The sequence below is a fragment of the Oncorhynchus keta genome, chromosome 26, assembly GCF_023373465.1.
Source record: "Oncorhynchus keta strain PuntledgeMale-10-30-2019 chromosome 26, Oket_V2, whole genome shotgun sequence".
Classification (NCBI taxonomy): domain Eukaryota; kingdom Metazoa; phylum Chordata; class Actinopteri; order Salmoniformes; family Salmonidae; genus Oncorhynchus; species Oncorhynchus keta.
In genome coordinates, this window is record NC_068446.1 from 39,818,110 (window position 1) to 39,839,279 (window position 21,170).

General features: G+C 45.7%; 1 protein-coding gene across 1 annotated transcript in view; it reads right to left on the reverse strand.

Annotated features, from left to right (window-relative positions):
• Window positions 1-21,170, reverse strand: part of LOC118378820 (unconventional myosin-IXAa-like) — a 311,583-nt gene that overhangs the window by 39,378 nt on the left and 251,035 nt on the right. The window contains 10 exon segments of the mRNA XM_052480840.1: window positions 75-101; window positions 104-190; window positions 192-275; window positions 2,036-2,152; window positions 6,993-7,207; window positions 7,674-7,780; window positions 8,376-8,476; window positions 10,746-10,824; window positions 11,723-13,219; window positions 16,140-17,167. Of these exon segments, the coding sequence (XP_052336800.1) occupies window positions 75-101; window positions 104-190; window positions 192-275; window positions 2,036-2,152; window positions 6,993-7,207; window positions 7,674-7,780; window positions 8,376-8,476; window positions 10,746-10,824; window positions 11,723-13,219; window positions 16,140-17,167 (3,342 nt within the window).

A 21,170-nucleotide genomic window follows, 5' to 3' on the forward strand; every position in this document is an offset into this window, starting at 1 on the left:
TACATACACAGTAAACCATTCCACCCCTACACACACAGATAACCCAAACCCTTCCACATATAAGAAGACACTACCTTGATGATGGTGCAGTCCATGGGCTTGTAAAGTCGGTCATGAACTCATCCAGGAAGTATTACTATGTAAAGTAGTTGACCCAGACCAGAGATAATTAGCTCCAGTCCCTCTGTTCGTATGGAAGACAGCCGCATGCTCTTCTCCAGGATGTGTTCAAACAGTATTAGGTCCTTATAACGGATACTCTTACCGTCATCCATCTGGAGGAGAGGGACAGGGGGAGAAGGAGGAGAGAGGGACAGGGGAGGAGGAGGAGAGAGGGATAGGGGAGGAGGAGGAGAGAGGGACAGGGGAGGAGGAAGAGAGAGGGACAGGGGATTTAGTAGGAGAGAGGGATAGGAGAGAAGGAGGAGAGAGGGAAGGGAAGAAGGAGGTCAGAGATGGGATAGTGGAGAGAAGGAGGAGATAGGGATAGGGAACCGGAGATGGATAGGGAGAGAAGGAAGAGAGGGACATGGGGATAGGATAGAGAGGGACAGGGGAGGAGGAGGAGAGAGGGACAGGGGAGGAGGGAACTCCTTCAGAGGGACAGGGAAGACCAGGAGGAGAAGGGATAGGGAGAGAAGGAGGTCAGAGGGATAGGTAGAGAAGGATCAGAGAGGGACAGGGGAGGAGGAGGAGATCAGGGACAGGGGGAGAAGGAGATAGGAGAGAGGGACAGGGGAATAGTAAGAGAGAGGGACAGGGGAGGAGGAATAGGAGAGAGGGACAGGGGAGGAGGAAGAGAAGGGATCAGGGGGATAAGGAGGAGAGGGGATAGGGAAAGGAGGTAAGAATATCAGAGAGAGGGGATAGGGGGAGAAGGAGGAGAGGGGATAGGGGGAGAAGGAGGAGAGAGGGATCAGGGGATCTGTAATAAGGAGGAGAGAGGGATAGGGGGGAAAGGAGGGGAGAGGGGTAATAAGAGATATTTGGAAGAAGAGGTATTTGTGGATAGGACCAGCCCATACATGATAATCTAAAGCATTTTGAGATCTTGTGAGAAAGTGCTATAATGCAATTGATTACAGTATTACTATGTAAAGACAGAGATAATGGTTACAGTATTACTATGTAAAATAGTATGTAAAGACAGAGATAATGATTACAGTATTACTTTGTAAAGTCGTATGGAAGACAGAGATAATTAGTACAGTATTACTATGTAAAGTAGTATGGAAGACAGAGATAATTAGTACAGTATTACTATGTAAAGACAGAGATAATGGTTACAGTATTACTATGTAAAGTAGTATGTAAAGACAGAGATAATGATTATAGTATTACTATGTAAAGTAGTATGGAAGACAGAGATAATGATTAGAGTATTACTATGTAAAGTAGTATGGAAGACAGAGATAATGAGTACAGTATTACTATGTAAAGTCGTATGGAAGACAGAGATAATTAGTACAGTATTACTATGTAAAGTAGTATGGAAGACAGAGATAATTAGTACAGTATTACTATGTAAAGTAGTATGGAAGACAGAGATAATTAGTACAGTATTACTATGTAAAGTAGTATGTAAAGACAGAGATAATGATTACAGTATTACTATGTAAAGTAGTATGGAAGACAGAGATAATTAGTACAGTATTACTATGTAAAGTAGTATGTAAAGACAGAGATAATGATTACAGTATTACTATGTAAAGTCAGTATGGAAGACAGAGATAATTAGTACAGTATTACTATGTAAAGTAGTATGGAAGACAGAGATAATGAGTACAGTATTACTATGCAAAGTAGTATGGAAAGACATAGATGAGGAAGGACATGGAGGTAGAAAGGAGGCAAGACTACAGACATTGATTTATGTGCTACAATAGGCTCAGCCACTGTCTGAGGAAAAAGCCTTGTGTGGTCACTGATGGTTGTCATTGGAGTGCCCAGCACCCAAGTGGGAATAGAACCAGATCCCTAGTGTGAACCGTAACCATGTATAACGACAATACGCCATGTCCATAGTGATACTCACAGCCAGGGCGGTGGAGTAGGAGTTGAAGATGTTGAGGCGGAACTCCTTCAGAGCTTTCTTGAAGACCACGTCCACCAAGGTGTCCTTCTGACAGTCCTCCGAGTCCAGGTCACTGATCTGTAATAATATCAGAGTCCAGATCACTGATCTGTAATAATATCAGAGTCCAGATCACTGATCTATAGTAATATCAGAGTCCAGATCACTGATCTATAGTAATATCAGAGTCCAGATCACTGATCTATAGTAATATCAGAGTCCAGATCACTGATCTATAGTAATATCAGAGTCCAGATCACTGATCTATAGTAATATCAGAGTCCAGATCACTGATCTATAGTAATATCAGAGTCCAGATCACTGATCTATAGTAATATCAGAGTCCAGATCACTGATCTGTAGTAATATCAGAGTCCAGATCACTGATCTGTAATAATATCAGAGTCCAGATCACTGATCTATAGTAATATCAGAGTCCAGATCACTGATCTATAGTAATATCAGAGTCCAGATCACTGATCTATAGTAATATCAGAGTCCAGATCACTGATCTATAGTAATATCAAGAGTCCAGATCACTGATCTATAGTAATATCACAGTCCAGATCACTGATCTATAGTAATATCACAGTCCAGATCACTGATCTATAGTAATATCACAGTCCAGATCACTGATCTATAGTAATATCACAGTCCAGATCACTGATCTATAGTAATATCACAGTCCAGATCACTGATCTATAGTAATATCACAGTCCAGATCACTGATCTATAGTAATATCACAGTCCAGATCACTGATCTATAGTAATATCAAGAGTCCAGATCACTGATCTATAGTAATATCACAGTCCAGATCACTGATCTATAGTAATATCACAGTCCAGATCACTGATCTATAGTAATATCACAGTCCAGATCACTGATCTATAGTAATATCACAGTCCAGATCACTGATCTATAGTAATGTCTCAGTCCAGATCACTGATCTGTAATAATATCACAGTCCAGATCACTGATCTATAGTAATATCACAGTCCAGATCACTGATCTATAGTAATATCACAGTCCAGATCACTGATCTATAGTAATATCACAGTCCAGATCACTGATCTATAGTAATATCACAGTCCAGATCACTGATCTATAGTAATATCACAGTCCAGATCACTGATCTATAGTAATATCACAGTCCAGATCACTGATCTATAGTAATATCACAGTCCAGATCACTGATCTATAGTAATATCACAGTCCAGATCACTGATCTATAGTAATATCACAGTCCAGATCACTGATCTATAGTAATATCACAGTCCAGATCACTGATCTATAGTAATATCACAGTCCAGATCACTGATCTATAGTAATATCACAGTCCAGATCACTGATCTATAGTAATATCACAGTCCAGATCACTGATCTATAGTAATATCACAGTCCAGATCACTGATCTATAGTAATATCACAGTCCAGATCACTGATCTATAGTAATATGGTCATAATAAATACAGGTTCCCCTCATCAAACCAATAGTCTTCCTGACTAACAGTATGTGGCTGCTGTGTAAATATGTTGTGACTATTGTGTTATACGGTGTAGCACAGTGGTCACCAAACGGTCGATGGCGATCGACTGGTCGATCTGTAAGGCATTCCTAGTCGATCGAAAATACAAAACAAAGATAAAGCCTTGCATTCCTACTTTTTTCAGCAGCTTCAATGAATAAATAGCAAAGTGTGTTGATAGGCTTTGGTATTATAAGCAGTTGTGTTTTATATATATATATATATAATGGAATACTTTCTCTGGTCATAGAAGGAACAACATGAATTTGTGCATGAGGCAGAAATAATGTGGTGTGAATTGCGTTTCACCATCAGCTGGAAGACAGTGTCCCCCTCAGTGTCGGAGGAGGGGGGAGAGGGACCGTCCGACGGCGAGAGACAGACCCTCCGATGCAGGCACTATCAGCCCAATAAAATAAAGCTAATTATTTCACTGTATGCTCACTCAGCTGTGCCTCACAAGTAATATACAACTATATATTATTATTATAATATCACAATACTGTTTTTAATAGGTTCATGTTGAACAGGCTTACATATTTAAGTCATGTTTCAAAATAATTCTGACCTGTAGATCTCAGCCTCCATTTTGAATCAGAAAGTGATCTTGATTGGTCACCACTAGTGTAGTACAGTACAGTACTGCTGTGTTAGTGACCACTGGTGTACTACAATACAGTACTGCTGTGTTAGTGAACACTGGTGTAGTACAATACAGTACTGCTGTGTTAGTGACCACTGGTGTACTACAATACAGTACTGCTGTGTTAGTGACCACTGGTGTAGTACAATACAGTACTGCTGTGTTGGTGACCACTGGTGTACTACAATACAGTACTGCTGTGTTGGTGACCACTGGTGTACTACAATACAGTACTGCTGTGTTGGTGACCACTGGTGTAGTACAATACAGTACTGCTGTGTTAGTGACCACTGGTGTACTACAATACAGTACTGCTGTGTTGGTGACCACTGGTGTACTACAATACAGTACTGCTGTGTTAATGACCACTGGTGTACTACAATACAGTACTGCTGTGTTGGTGACCACTGGTGTAGTACAATACAGTACTGCTGTGTTAGTGACCACTGGTGTACTACAATACAGTACTGCTGTGTTAGTGACCACTGGTGTACTACAATACAGTACTGCTGTGTTAGTGACCACTGGTGTACTACAATACAGTACTGCTGTGTTGGTGACCACTGGTGTAGTACAATACAGTACTGCTGTGTTAGTGACCACTGGTGTACTACAATACAGTACTGCTGTGTTAGTGACCACTGGTGTACTACAATACAGTACTGCTGTGTTAGTGACCACTGGTGTACTACAGTACAGTACTGCTGTGTTGGTGACCACTGGTGTACTACAATACAGTACTGCTGTGTTGGTGACCACTGGTGTACTACAATACAGTACTGCTGTGTTAGTGACCACTGGTGTAGTAAAAGACAGTACTGCTGTGTTAGTGACCACTGGTGTACTACAGTACAGTACTGCTGTGTTGGTGACCACTGGTGTACTACAATACAGTACTGCTGTGTTAGTGACCACTGGTGTACTACAATACAGTACTGCTGTGTTAGTGACCACTGGTGTAGTAAAAGACAGTACTGCTGTGTTAGTGACCACTGGTGTACTACAATACAGTACTGCTGTGTTGGTGACCACTGGTGTAGTAAAAGACAGTACTGCTGTGTTAGTGACCACTGGTCATACTACAATACAGTACTGCTGTGTTAGTGACCACTGGTGTACTACAATACAGTACTGCTGTGTTAGTGACCACTGGTGTACTACAGTACAGTACTGCTGTGTTGGTGACCACTGGTGTAGTACAATACAGTACTGCTGTGTTGGTGACCACTGGTGTACTACAATACAGTACTGCTGTGTTAGTGACCACTGGTGTACTACAGTACAGTACTGCTGTGTTAGTGACCACTGGTGTACTACAATACAGTACTGCTGTGTTGGTGACCACTGGTGTAGTAAAAGACAGTACTGCTGTGTTAGTGACCACTGGTGTACTACAATACAGTACTGCTGTGTTAGTGACCACTGGTGTAGTAAAAGACAGTACTGCTGTGTTAGTGACCACTGGTGTACTACAGTACAGTACTGCTGTGTTGGTGACCACTGGTGTACTACAATACAGTACTGCTGTGTTGGTGACCACTGGTGTAGTACAATACAGTACTGCTGTGTTGGTGACCACTGGTGTACTACAATACAGTACTGCTGTGTTGGTGACCACTGGTGTACTACAATACAGTACTGCTGTGTTGGTGACCACTGGTGTACTACAATACAGTACTGCTGTGTTGGTGACCACTGGTGTAGTACAATACAGTACTGCTGTGTTAGTGACCACTGGTGTACTACAATACAGTACTGCTGTGTTGGTGACCACTGGTGTAGTACAAGTGTTGTAAGAATATGTCCACCTGTCTGCCTGCCTGTCTGTGTTTCTTTCTGCCTGTCTGTCTGTGTTTCTTTCTGCCTGTCTGTCTGTCTGTCTGTCTGTTTGTCTTCTCTGTTTCACTCTGTCTGTCCGCCTGTCTCTGTTTCCCTCTGTCTGCCTGTCTGTCTACCAGTCTGTCTGTCTCTCTGTTTCCCTCTGTCTGCCTGTCGGTCTACCAGTCTGCCTGTCTCTCTGTTTCCTCTGCCTGCCTGTCTGTCTACCAGTCTGTCTGTCTCTCTGTTTCCCTCTGCCTGGCTGTCTGTCTACCAGTCTGTCTGTCTCTCTGTTTCCCTCTGCCTGCCTGTCTGTCTACCAGTCTGTCTGTCTCTCTGTTTCCCTCTGCCTGCCTGTCTGTCTACCAGTCTGTCCGTCTCTCTGTTTCCCTCTGCCTGCCTGTCTGTCTACCAGTCTGTCTGTCTCTCTGTTTCCCTCTGCCTGCCTGTCTGTCTACCAGTCTGTCCGTCTCTCTGTTTCCCTCTGCCTGCCTGTCTGTCTACCAGTCTGTCTGTCTCTCTGTTTCCCTCTGCCTGCCTGTCTGTCTACCAGTCTGTCTGTCTCTCTGTTTCCCTCTGCCTGCCTCTCTGTCTACCAGTCTGTCTGTCTCTCTGTTTCCCTCTGCCTGCCTGTCTGTCTACCAGTCTGTCTGTCTCTCTGTTTCCCTCTGCCAGTCTGTCTGTCTCTCTGTTTCCCTCTGCCAGTCTGTCTGTCTACCAGTCTGTCTGTCTCTCTGTTTCCCTCTGCCTGCCTGTCTGTCTACCAGTCTGTCTGTTTCTCTGTTTCCCTCTGCCAGTCTGTCTGTCTCTCTGTTTCCCTCTGCCTGTCTGTCTGTCTACCAGTCTGCCTGTCTCTCTGTTTCCCTCTGCCTGGCTGTCTGTCTACCAGTCTGTCTGTCTCTCTGTTTCCCTCTGCCTGTCTGTACCTACCTTCTTCATGAGAAAGTCGTTCATGCTCCTGTAGTCGTGGGTGCTGGTGAGGATGTGCAGCGCGTCGTTCCCCCACTGGGCGGGCTCTAGGACCACGCTGCTGATCTTGACGCTGCGCCTCCGCCTCACTTTGGGAGAGGGCTCCTTGTTCTCCTTGGTCTCCCGTCCCCTGGTCCCCATCAGGTTGGGACTGTGGGGGGGAGACGTTGTTCCGTCTGAACCCGCCACGGTCATAAAGATATAGTAGGGATGTTGTGAAGACAATTGTTTCTATTTAAGCAATAAGGCCCGAGGGGGTGAGGAATATGACCAATATACCACGGCTAAGGGCTGTTCTTAGTCACGACACAACGCGGAGTGACTGAATACAGCCCTTAGCCGTAGTATATTGGCCATATACCACAAACCACTGAGGTGCCTTATTGCTGTTATAAACTGGTTACCAAGGTAGTTAGAGCAGTAAAAACACATGTTGTCACATCCGTGGTATACGGTCTGATATTCCATAGCTGTCAACCAATCAGCATTCAACCCCAGTTCATAATTTGTTTTGTGTCTTATTGTTGAGATGAGAAATCCGCAGTGTAACCTAATATCACATGTCCAGTGTTATGAAATACAACAGAACTTTACTGTCCTTCTTCCCAACCCCTCTGGATAAAGCACGACAAAGTGTCTTACCTATCTTGTCAGTGCCGTCTCTCTGTGTGGCCTGCTGCTTGTCTCTAGACAGCTTCTTCTCTGCATGCTTGGTCTTGCTCCAGAACCGTATCTTCCCTCGTACTCTGCTGCAACACACAGTCACACAGCTCAGAAGACTCCTGTATAAACAGACTAGTACCCATGTCACACTAGTTGCTGAAACAGTGCTGGAATGGACAATAATATACAGGGACAACTCTGAGCCAGAACAGTCGTGGTGAATTTGCTCGGCCCGATCGAAAAAAAAGATATATATACACAATTACAATCTTCTTTGTGCGTCTGCAGAATGATTGTGTCTGGCTCATATATTATTTATTTAACCTTAATTTAACTAGGCAATTCAGTTAAGAACAAATTCTTATTTACAATGACGGCCTACCGGCCGTTCAGGTGCAGAACGACAGATTTTTACCTTGTCAGCTCAGGGAATCGATCGAGCAACCTTACTAATCCAACGCTCTAACCTCGAGGCTACCTGCCACCCCGTATGGGCTATAGAGGGAGGGAGGGAGGGAGGGAGGGAGGGAGGAAGGGAGGAAGGGGGAGGGAGGGAGGAAGGGGGGAGGGAGGGAGGGTTGGAGGGAGGGGGAGGGAGGGAGGGAGGGAGGGAGGGAGGGAGGGAGGGAGGGAGGGAGGGAGGGAGGGAGGGAGGGAGGGAGGGAGGGAGGGAGGAGCTACCTTCCATCCTGACTGGATGTCTTCCTAAGCGTTGCTACCTTTCCCAGGTCTCCTGAAGACATGGTCTTATGGATGCTCTTCTGCACTTCCTTGTGAGCAGCCTGGGAGAATGGAAGGGAAGTCTTTTATTACCCAACATATGACAGCGCAACATTTTCAATGTTCAACGAGTTGGCATCAAAGGCTCGGGCTATTTTTCCATGGTTTTATGAGTCATATCCTGAAACGGGAAAAGATGGTGAGATAGGTGACCCATTTGAGAGAGAATATACATTTTTTGCAATATCAGACTTTAATGTCAATACATCCATGTGTGTGCATGTTCCTATCGCATCACTCGTTCCGTCTGCACAGAACAACAACTAACAGTCTACAAACAAATGGACATATTGAGACATACAGTAGACGTACAGACATAGATAGTACAACATATTTTCTGAGAAAACGACTAAACTAGAAGAGATACGAGTGGGTGAGAGAGAGAGAGCTCATGCTCTCAGAAAGTAGTGGAAGGGGAAATAGAATGGTGTGTCAATGGGTTAAAGGTTCCAGCATGCATCACTGATCGCTCTCCTGGCTATGACTAGTTGCACTAACCTGATCCCAGATCTGTTTGTGATGACCATTAGAGTTAGTGAGACAGCCCAAACAGTTCTGAGATCAGGTTTAGAGGAAGGAGAGTGACATGGCATTTTTCCCTCTTCCCGATTATTTAAAAAAAAAGTTTTTATTGAACCTGTATTTTGACAGGAAGTCATACTGATGCTAGATGCAGTGTTTTTGAGACTAACTATTCCTAGAAGAGGTTCGACCGCAGTGTTTGAGACTAACTCTTCCTAGAAGAGGTTCGACCGCAGTGTTTTTGAGACTAACTATTCCTAGAAGAGGTTCGACCGCAGTGTTTTTGAGACTAACTATTCCTAGAAGAGGTTCGACCGCAGTGTTTTTGAGACTAACTATTCCTAGAAGAGGTTCGACCGCAGTGTTTTTGAGACTAACTCTTCCCAGAAGAGGTTCGACCGCAGTGTTTTTGAGACTAACTCTTCCTAGAAGAGGTTCGACCGCAGTGTTTGAGACTAACTCTTCCTAGAAGAGGTTCGACCGCAGTGTTTTTGAGACTAACTATTCCTAGAAGAGGTTCGACCGCAGTGTTTTTGAGACTAACTATTCCTAGAAGAGGTTCGACCGCAGTGTTTTTGAGACTAACTATTCCTAGAAGAGGTTCGACCGCAGTGTTTTTGAGACTAACTATTCCTAGAAGAGGTTCGACCGCAGTGTTTTTGAGACTAACTCTTCATAGAAGAGGTTCGACCGCAGTGTTTTTGAGACTAACTATTCCTAGAAGAGGTTCGACCGCAGTGTTTTTGAGACTAACTCTTCCCAGAAGAGGTTCGACCGCAGTGTTTTTGAGACTAACTCTTCCCAGAAGAGGTTCGACCGCAGTGTTTTTGAGACTAACTCTTCCCAGAAGAGGTTCGACCGCAGTGTTTTTGAGACTAACTCTTCCTAGAAGAGGTTCGACCGCAGTGTTTGAGACTAACTCTTCCTAGAAGAGGTTCGACCGCAGTGTTTTTGAGACTAACTCTTCCTAGAAGAGGTTTGACCGCAGTGTTTTTGAGACTAACTATTCCTAGAAGAGGTTCGACCGCAGTGTTTTTGAGACTAACTCTTCCTGGAAGAGGTTCGACCGCAGTGTTTTTGAGACTAACTCTTCATAGAAGAGGTTCGACCGCAGTGTTTTTGAGACTAACTATTCCTAGAAGAGGTTCGACCGCAGTGTTTTTGAGACTAACTCTTCCCAGAAGAGGTTCGACCGCAGTGTTTTTGAGACTAACTCTTCCTAGAAGAGGTTAGACCGCAGTGTTTTTGAGACTAACTATTCCTAGAAGAGGTTCGACCGCAGTGTTTTTGAGACTAACTCTTCCTAGAAGAGGTTCGACCGCAGTGTTTTTGAGACTAACTATTCCTAGAAGAGGTTCGACCGCAGTGTTTTTGAGACTAACTCTTCCTAGAAGAGGTTCGACCGCAGTGTTTTTGAGACTAACTATTCCTAGAAGAGGTTCGACCGCAGTGTTTTTGAGACTAACTCTTCCTAGAAGAGGTTCGACCGCAGTGTTTTTGAGACTAACTATACTTTCTGAAGGCACTGTACAGTGTACGTAGACATCACTTAGAGACACACTGACAGTTTGAATGACACAAATGAATAACACATTTAACTTATACAAGCACACACTTACATGCACAATGTGTGTGTGTGTGTGTGTGTGTGTGTGTGTGTGTGTGTGTGTGTGTGTGTGTGTGTGTGTGTGTGTGTGTGTGTGTGTGTGTGTGTGTGTTTCCTTTGGGTAGTGTACTGTGTTAACCCACCTCTCTGGCAGTCTGTCCAGTGGTGGCTCTAGAGACAGAGGCCAACGACCATTCCTTGTTCACCAGGTCCTTATCAGACCTACAATACAGTCACAAGATGTTACATCTCTTTGTACCCTTTCAAATGTCGTTGCATATTCAAATATCTTTTTTTATATATATTTGAATATATCTTTCCTGTGTTTTACAATGTTGTTGCTGTACAAGACAATGAAAAATAACAGAATTAGTAAATATTTTCATGATCATTTAGAAGAAAAACAACAACAACAACAAAAGTGTCAATTTGTACACATTGTCTGTCAGTGAAAAATAAATAAAGCTTTGTGTTGAGAGAACAAATGAACAACAAAGCTTTGAATGAGCAGCAACATCAAAGCAACGTTACAGCAACATCAAAGCAGTGTTACAGCAACATCAAAGCAACGTTACAGCAACATCAAAGCAACGTTACAGCAACATCAAAGCAGCGTTACAGCAACATCAAAGCAACGTTACAGCAACATCAAAGCAATGTTACAGCAACATCAAAGCAACGTTACAGCAACATCAAAGCAACGGTACATCAACATCAAAGCAACGTTACAGCAACATCAAAGCAACGTTACAGCAACATCAAAGCAACGTTACAGCAACATCAAAGCAACGTTACAGCAACATCAAAGCAGCGTTACAGCAACATCAAAGCAACGTTACAGCAACATCAAAGCAGCGTTACAGCAACATCAAAGCAACGTTACAGCAACATCAAAGCAACATCAAAGCAACGGTACAGCAACGTCAAAGCAACATTACAACAACATCAAAGCAACGTTACAGCAACATCAAAGCAACATTACAACAACATCAAAGCAGCGTTACAGCAACGTCAAAGCAACATTACAACAACATCAAAGCAACGTTACAGCAACATCAAAGCAACGTTACAGCAACATCAAAGCAACATCAAAGCAACGGTACAGCAACACAACACTCACTTGGAGAAGGGGAGCTTGCGTCGGGGTGAGAACGTGACGTTGGAGGGCGGCTTCTCAGTCATATTGACAATGATGGTCTTGGTCGGAGTTTTCTTCTGTGATGCCAAGGCTGCTTCCCTGCTCTCCAGGATCCTGTCGGTGGAGACCCAGTTGTCCTGCGCTGGCCTGCCCACCTTCCTCTCCTGCTGGCTGGGAGGGACTTCACCAGCGGGGGCCTTGGGCTCCAGAACTATCTGGATATCTACCTCGGAAGGACAAAGGCCATGGCTGGAGTTGGAGGAGGCCACCAAGCTAGACACTTCGACCCCAGCTAAGTCTCTCGGAGGTTTGGTAACAGTCCAAGGCGGCTGGGTCTTCTCTGATACTTCCAGGCCAGCGATGGGTGTAGGGGAGAATGTTGCAGGGGTTACACCCATCTGGAGTGCACTCTCCTGGGCTTTTGCCGCCCGCAGTTCCCCTTCGTCCAGCAGGGTCTCCTTCTGCATACTGATGACAACCACCACGGGCCCTCGAGAGGAGGACTCTCTCCTCTCCTTCACACGCTTGTTGGGGCTCTGTTGCTTAGGCTTGGGCTCACTGCTGTGGTCCTCAGGGGGGATGTAGACGGTGGATTGTGTAGCCTCCGTCACCACCTCCTTGATAGGGGGCAGTAGCTCCTCTGTCCTGGGGCTCAGATCATTCTGTTTTACCACCTCCTTGATAGGGGGCAGTAGCATGGGCGGTAGCTCCTCTGTCCTGGGGCTCAGATCATTCTGTTTTACCACCTCCTTGATAGGGGGCAGTAGCATGGGCGGTAGCTCCTCTGTCCCGGGGCTCAGATCATTCTGTTTTACCACCTCTGGGTGCTCATGGGACTGGGACTCTGTGGGGGTGTGAATGGGAGGCCCTGGTCTGACCGAATCCTCTTGGGAAGAAGTCCGGAGCGGCGCTGACTGGTTAACATGGTAACCGGGGTAACCTCCCGCCTCCACCTCGACGTCTATGGAGGTGCTCCCGTGGCTATCAGGGGAGGAGGGCCGGTGGTGTTGGTGGTCGTCAAGGGGACAGGAGATGCTGTCCGGACACGGGGGTACATGGGTCTCCTCTTCTGGCAGAGTCCCTCCCGTTCTGTGGGTCCGCACCTTGAGTAGCTCCAGGCTGAACTGGGTCTGCTCCAGCTCCCTCATACGCCGATTCTGTCTCTTGGCCCGTGTCTTGTGGCTGCTGGGCTCTATACTCTGTCTGCTGGACTCGTCTATACACGGTCTTCTCTCGCTCTCTCTATCCTCTTCCTCTTCCAACAAACACTTCCACCTAGATTCATTAGAGTCTTCAGTAGGCCAGACCGTGGAGACATCTTGGATGCCATGATGGTGGGTGATCTCGACGACATGGTCCTCCGAGATGTCCGTATCCAGGCCCATGGTCCTATCTGCCTTCTCTTCTTCTGTGGTGGGGCTACTTTGTCCATTGAGCAACTGCTTTTCCTGCCGACTCTGCTCTTTTAGTTCTGTGAACCTATAGGAAACAGGGAGTCAAACTGTAAGCAAACACAGCTTAAAGCAAATCTACCTTCCATTCCTACTCTTCTCCAATGTGTTCTTCATCACTGTATGGAAAGGCTAATCATTTGAACCTGGGAACAATAGGGTACGCAAGCTCTTGTTCCAGCCCAGCACTAAAATACACATATTGTGTTTTTCTTTAACCAATTATAACTACATGAATCAGGTGTTTTTAGAGCTATTGTGACGGCCCTGAATTTCTCTGAACCGTCTGTGCTTCTCCTGCACATGAGGCGCCTGCCCTTTAATTCCCCATTAAATAGATAGCGTCAGTTAAGCAAAAGGGGGTGACAGTGGGGTAAACGAGGAAGTATTCTTCTTTACTCTGTATGTTTTGTTGTATTTATAAAGTGTTCTTTGTAGTTGTGTCTCCAGATTAACCCGGATCAGATCCTCTCACTTCTTCCTTTGGGAATAAACATCTCAGTTGGTCTTTGCTCTTCTGCACCGTAATGGCCGCCAGAGCCCTGTGCTGTTCTGCACCGTAATGGCCGCCAGAGCCCTGTGCTGTTCTGCACCGTAATGGCCGCCAGAGTCCTGTGCTGTTCTGCACCGTAATGGCCGCCAGAGCCCTGTGCTGTTCTGCACCGTAATGGCCGCCAGAGCCCTGTGCTGTTCTGCACCGTAATGGCCGCCAGAGTCCTGTGCTGTTCTGCACCGTAATGGCCGCCAGAGTCCTGTGCTGTTCTGCACCGTAATGGCCGCCAGAGTCCTGTGCTGTTCTGCACCGTAATGGCCGCCAGAGCCCTGTGCTGTTCTGCACCGTAATGGCCGCCAGAGCCCTGTGCTGTTCTGCACCGTAATGGCCGCCAGAGTCCTGTGCTGTTCTGCACCGTAATGGCCGCCAGAGCCCTGTGCTGTTCTGCACCGTAATGGCCGCCAGAGCCCTGTGCTGTTCTGCACCGTAAAGGCCGCCAGAGTCCTGTGCTGTTCTGCACCGTAATGGCCGCCAGAGTCCTGTGCTGTTCTGCACCGTAATGGCCGCCAGAGTCCTGTGCTGTTCTGCACCGTAATGGCCGCCAGAGCCCTGTGCTGTTCTGCACCGTAATGGCCGCCAGAGCCCTGTGCTGTTCTGCACCGTAATGGCCGCCAGAGTCCTGTGCTGTTCTCCACTGTAATGGCCGCCAGAGTCCTGTGCTGTTCTGCACCGTAATGGCCGCCAGAGTCCTGTGCTGTTCTGCACCGTAATGGCCGCCAGAGCCCTGTGCTGTTCTGCACCGTATTGGCCGCCAGAGCCCTGTGCTGCTCTGCACCGTAATGGCTGCCAGAGCCCTGTGCTGTTCTCCACCGTAATGGCTGCCAGAGCCCTGTGCTGTTCTGCACCGTAATGTCCGCCAGAGCCCTGTGCTGCTCTGCACCGTAATGCCTGCCAGAGCCCTGTGCTGTTCTGCACCGTAATGGCTGCCAGAGCCCTGTGCTGTTCTGCACCGTAATGGCCGCCAGAGTCCTGTGCTGTTCTGTACCGTAATGGCCGCCAGAGTCCTGTGCTGTTCTGCACCGTAATGGCCGCCAGAGTCCTGTGCTGTTCTGCACCGTAATGGCCGCCAGAGTCCTGTGCTGGCTGCAGTTTCTTCACCGCCTCTGTATTATCAGGGCACATTATCAGTACCGCCACTGCAGGAACTGGCCTTTCTCTGCAGGAGATCTGTTGGCGGATTGGATTGACTGACTGTTTTAGTGGTATTTACCGTGTTGGGTTGTGTTCAGTGGTTGGTGAAGATTACTGGGAGTTCTGGTAACCTTTTATAGTTGTGTGGTAGAAGACGTTGAGATTCTGATTGTATGATTGAGGCCGGTTTAAGCTACACTTTGTGAAGAGGCAAAGACTACGTGACTGAGGTCACTTGAGTTCACATGAACTCCTTTACCGGGCAGGACTCTTTTTAGGCCTGAGGTACGGGACTTTCTTGAGGAACCAGAGATCATTGTGCTGTGATGTTATTATGTGGGAGATCATTTTTTTATTTTATTTAAATAAAAAATGTTTAAAAAAAAATTGAATTATAACCAACGCAAAAGAATATAGTTGCTTTGAAGTTATTTCCAATGTTTTAAGTGTTTCTGCAAAAGTATATTTCCATCCTGACTTTTACATGAGTCCTTTGTATTGGTGTAGATTTGACGGACCAGATGGAACTCATTCCCTCACAAACAAAAAAGGAGAAATCAATATTTTCTCTGATAAGCACGACCTACCTGGTACCCCTAACAAACAATAACCTCATGTCAAACCCGTTACACTATGTTTGATCATATTTAGAATATAAATCCATATTGTCCATCTTTATGTACACTGAGTATACAAAACATTAAGAAAAACATTGTTCCATAACAGACTGACCAGGTGAATCCAGGTGAAAGCTATGCTCCCTTATTGATGTCACTTGTTAAATCCACTTCAATCAGTTTAGATGAAGGGGAGGAGACAGGATACAGAAGGATTTTTAAGCCATGAGAAAACTGAGACATGGATTGTGTAAGTGTGCCATTCAGAGGGTGAATGGGCAAGACAAAATATTTAAGTGACTTTGAATGGGGTATGGTAGTAGGTGCCAGGCACACCGGTTTGAGTCAAGAACTGCATCGCTGCTGGGTTTTTCACGCTCAACCGTTTCCCGTGTGTATCAAGAATGGTACCACACCCAAAGGACATACAGCCAACTTGACACAACTGTGGGAAGCATTGGAGTCGACATGGGCCAGCATCCCTGTGGAACGCTTTTAACACCTTGAAGAGTCCATGCCCCGACGAACTGAGACTGTTCTGAGGGCAAAAGGTGGAGGGGGTGCAACTCAATATCAGGAAGGTGTTCTTGATGTTTAGTATACTCAGTGTATATCATAAAATAGAAATGTTTATCACTCCTAGCTACCTCAGGCGTGCCATGTAGCCCCTGCAGGTTGCCTGTAGCAGCATAACTGCACCACGTGTGCTACGGTGGTGGGCTCTCTCTCTGTAGACGCGCCAGGCTGTCTGCACCGTAATGGCCGCCAGAGCCCTGTGCTGGATGCAGTTTCTCCAGCGCCTCTGTATTATCAGGGCAGAGGCCCGCCACTGCAGGAACTGCCTGCACTGCCTGTAGCCCCTCCACGATGCCTGCAGGCACACTGCTGCCTCCTCCTGGACGGCTGGGTCTACTGCTGCCTCCTCCTGGACGGCTGGGTCCTCTGCTGCCTCCTCCTGGACGGCTGGGTCTACTGCTGCCTCCTCCTGGACGGCTGGGTCTACTGCTGCCTCCTCCTGGACGGCTGGGTCTACTGCTGCCTCCTCCTGGACGGCTGGGTCTACTGCTGCCTCCTCCTGGACGGCTGGGTCTACTGCTGCCTCCTCCTGGACGGCTGGGTCTACTGCTGCCTCCTCCTGGACGGCTGGGTCTACTGCTGCCTCCTCCTGGACGGCTGGGTCTACTGCTGCCTCCTCCTGGACGGCTGGGTCCACTGCTGGGTCCTCCTGGACGGCTGGGTCCTCTGCTGGGTCCTCCTGGACGGCTGGGTCCACTGCTGGGTCCTCCTGGACGGCTGGGTCCACTGCTGGGTCCTCCTGGACGGCTGGGTCCACTGCTGGGTCCTCCTGGACGGCTGGGTCCTCTGCTGCCTCCTCCTGGACGGCTGGGTCTACTGCTGCCTCCTCCTGGACGGCTGGGTCTACTGCTGCCTCCTCCTGGACGGCTGGGTCTACTGCTGCCTCCTCCTGGACGGCTGGGTCTACTGCTGCCTCCTCCTGGACGGCTGGGTCTACTGCTGCCTCCTCCTGGACGGCTGGGTCTACTGCTGCCTCCTCCTGGACGGCTGGGTCTACTGCTGCCTCCTCCTGGACGGCTGGGTCCTCTGCTGCCTCCTCCTGGACGGCTGGGTCCACTGCAGCCTCCAACTGTCTGAGTAGGCAGCCCCTCCACCATCGCTTTGGAGAGGAGAGAATTGAGAAATATGAATTAACAAAGTGTGAAGTCATATTTGTGGCAAAAACTGAGAATGTTTATTGACTGGGGTGTTATCATTGAAATGTTAGTGGTTTTAGAGTTCTGGAGTAGAGTCGAGAATCCTTTCGAGGAAAGAAAAAATTTATTTTACAAAACTGACCTTTTAAGGCGCAATTTGCATGTGAACTGAATATATTCCAGAAAGACCTCCAGTAGGTAAACATCTACTGAGACATGTTAATAAGATATAGAAGTTGTTGGAACGCAATACGTTTGTTATCCCCTGTACGATGACAGGTTGATATGGATATCCATATGGATATGCCTGAATGTTTGACCGGCTAAAATAAACTCTCTGTGAACAATTCACTTTAATAAGTTGACTACTTCCCTCTACAGTCATAAACTCAACCCACAGTTTCTTTGTGGAGACTGAAACAAATGAACACAGCTACAGAACAAAAATCAATTTAATGGCCCCAGAGAATAACATTTCTAAATTAGCAGTAGGCCGTATTTACAGTTGAAGTGGAAGTTTACATACACCTTAGCCATTTAAACTCAGTTTTCACAATTCCTGACATTTAATCCTAGTAAAAATTCCCTGTCTTAGGTCAGTTAGGATCACCACTTTATTTTAAGAATGTGAAATATCAGAATAATAGTAGAGAGAATGATTTATTTCAGGTTTGAACTCTTTCATCACATTCCCAGTGGGTCAGAAGTTTACATACACTCAATTAGTATTTGGTAGCATTGCTTTTAAATTGTTTAACTTGGGTCAAACGTGTCGGGTAGCCTTCCACAAGCTTCCCACAATAAGTTGGGTGAATTTTGGCCATTCCTCCTGACAGAGCTGGTGTAACTGAGTCAGGTTTGTAGGCCTCCTTGCTCACACATGCTTTATCAGTTCTGCCCACAAGTTTTCTATAGGATTGAGGCCAGGCCTTTGTGATGGCCACTCCAATATCTTGACTTTGTTGTCCTTAAGCCATTTTGCCACAACTTTGGAAGTATGCTTGGGGTCATTGTCCATTTGGAAGACCCATATGCGACCAAGCTTTTACTTCCTGACTGATGTCTTGAGATGTTGCTTCAATATATCCACATAATTTTCCTACCTCATGATGCCATCTATTTTGTGAAGTGCACCAGTCCCTCCTGCAGCAAATCACCCCCACAACATGATGCTGCCACCTCCGTGCTTCACAGTTGGGATGGTGTTCTTCGGCTTGCAAGCCTCCCCCTTTTTCCTCCAAACATAACGATGGTCATTATGGCCAAACAGTTCTATTTTTGTTTCATCAGACCAGAGGACATTTCTCCAAAAAGTACGATCTTTGTCCCCATGTGCAGTTGAACTTTTTAATGGCGGTTTTGGAGCAGTGGCTTCTTCCTTGCTGAGCGGCCTTTCAGGTTATGTTGATATAGGACTCATTTTATTGTGGATATAGATACTTTTGTACCTGTTTCCTCCAGCATCTTCACAAGGTCCTTTGCTGTTGTTCTGGGACTGATTTGCACTTTTTGCACCAAAGTAGGTTCATCTCTAGGAGACAGAACACATCTCCTTCCTGAGCAGTATGGCGGCTGCATGGTCCCATGGTGTTTATACTTGCATACTATTGTTTGTACAGATGAACGTGGTACCTTCAGGTGTGTGGAAATTGTATGAAGTATGAACCAAACTTGTGGATGTCTCCAATTTTATTTCCTGAGGTCTTGGCTGATTTCTTTCGATTTTCCCATTATTTTTTTTATTTTTTTTTACCTTTATTTTACTAGGCAAGTCAGTTAAGAGCAAATTCTTATTTTCAATGACGGCCTAGTAACAGTGGGTTAACTGCCTGTTCAGGGGCAGACTGACAGATTTTGTACCTTGTCAGCTCTGGGATTTGAACTTGCAACCTTTCGGTTACTAGTCCAATGCTCTAACCACTAGGCTACCCTGCCGCCCCACTGCTGATGCTGATGAGCAAAGAGGCACTGAGTTTCAAGGTAGGCCTTGAAATACATCCACAGGTAAACCACAGGTAAACGTCCAATTGACTGAAATGCTGTCAGAAGCTTCTAAAGCCATTACATAATTTTCTGGAATTTTCCAAGCTGTTTAAAGGCACAGTCAACTTAGTGTATGTAAACTTCTGACCCACTGGAATTGTGATACAGTGAATTATGAGTGAAATAATCTGTCTGTAAACAATTGTTGGAAAAATTACTTGTCATGCAAAAAGTAGATGTCCTAACCGACTTGCTAAAACTATAGTTTGTTAACAATACATTTGTGGAGTGTAAACTTCCGGAGTGTAAACTTCCGACTTCAACTGTATATGCCGCGAGTAAAAAAAAGTTACAAAAAAATCACTTTGCGAGATTTAAATTCTCTGTTTTGGTTCACTTCTACAATTAAATGGTTGTCTTTAAACACTTGTAACCTAAAATTATAAACTTTTCAAACAGCTACTGCTGTTGCCAGTTGACAGGTGTGCGTAATAATTTTATTGCCAATTATTCGACTAAACATGATTAGAGTTTTAGCATGTCTGTCACTAGGTTCTGAGCTGATTTGGTATGTTTGTTGTTCAGTCCGACAATGATTTGGACAGCAGACTGACTTCTCTCTACTGGGACCCAAGTATCCCTTCCAGAAACTATATGGCCTCCAGGAAAGCAATTTTCCCCTATTTCTCATTTGGAGCGTGTGGTAGCCAGTCACTACTGGCTACTACCCTGCGTCACTACACTTGGTCTTTGAACCCTACTGGTCAGTCAGTCAGATAATAGATTATGTAAATTGTCACTCTGAAACAGGAAAGGGCCTTCCCCTACTGGTCAGTCAGTTAGATAATAGATTATGTAAATTGTCACTCTGAAACAGGAAAGGGCCTTCCCCTACTGGTCAGTCAGTTAGATAATAGATTATGTAAATTGTCACTCTGAAACAGGAAAGGGCCTTCCCCTACTGGTCAGTCAGTTAGATAATAGATTATGTAAATTGTCACTCTGAAACAGGAAAGGGCTTTCCCCTACTGGTCAGTCAGTTAGATAATAGATTATGTAAATTGTCACTCTGAAACAGGAAAGGGCCTTCCCCTACTGGTCAGTCAGTTAGATAATAGATTATGTAAATTGTCACTCTGAAACAGGAAAGGGCCTTCCCCTACTGGTCAGTCAGTTAGATAATAGATTATGTAAATTGTCACTCTGAAACAGGAAAGGGCTTTCCCCTACTGGTCAGTCAGTTAGATAATAGATTATGTAAATTGTCACTCTGAAACAGGAAAGGGCCTTCCCCTACTGGTCAGTCAGTTAGATAATAGATTATGTAAATTGTCACTCTGAAACAGGAAAGGGCCTTCCCCTACTGGTCAGTCAGTTAGATAATAGATTATGTAAATTGTCACTCTGAAACAGGAAAGGGCCTTCCCCTACTGGTCAGTCAGTTAGATAATAGATTATGTAAATTGTCACTCTGAAACAGGAAAGGGCTGAAACTGTTGCCACAAAGTTGGCTGAAGTAGCCAAATCTGTCCACATAGAAAACGACTCAAGTAAGAGTGAAGAGTGAATTAATGCAAATTAATGACTTAAAAATCATAATGTGATTTTCTGGATTTTTGCTTTAGATTCCGTCTCTCACAGTTGAAGTGTACCTATGATAAAAATTACAGACCTCTACATGTTTTGTAAGTAGGAAAACCTGCAAAATCGGCAGTGTATCAAATACTTGTTCTCCCCATTGTATATGTCCGTCAAAATGATAGTCTCAACGCTTCTAGTGTTAACAGACAGAAATGGATTTACTGCGGCCTGTGTGGTCTCGAGGTGCTGCAGACTCTGGCACACATAAACCAGAGTTGGGTTTGAACCCGACCCTTCTGACTCACCTCTCCTCACCTATTAGTGTTCTGTCCACAGACCCTGGCACACATAAACCAGAGTTGGGTTTGAACCCGACCCTTCTGACTCACCTCTCCTCACCTA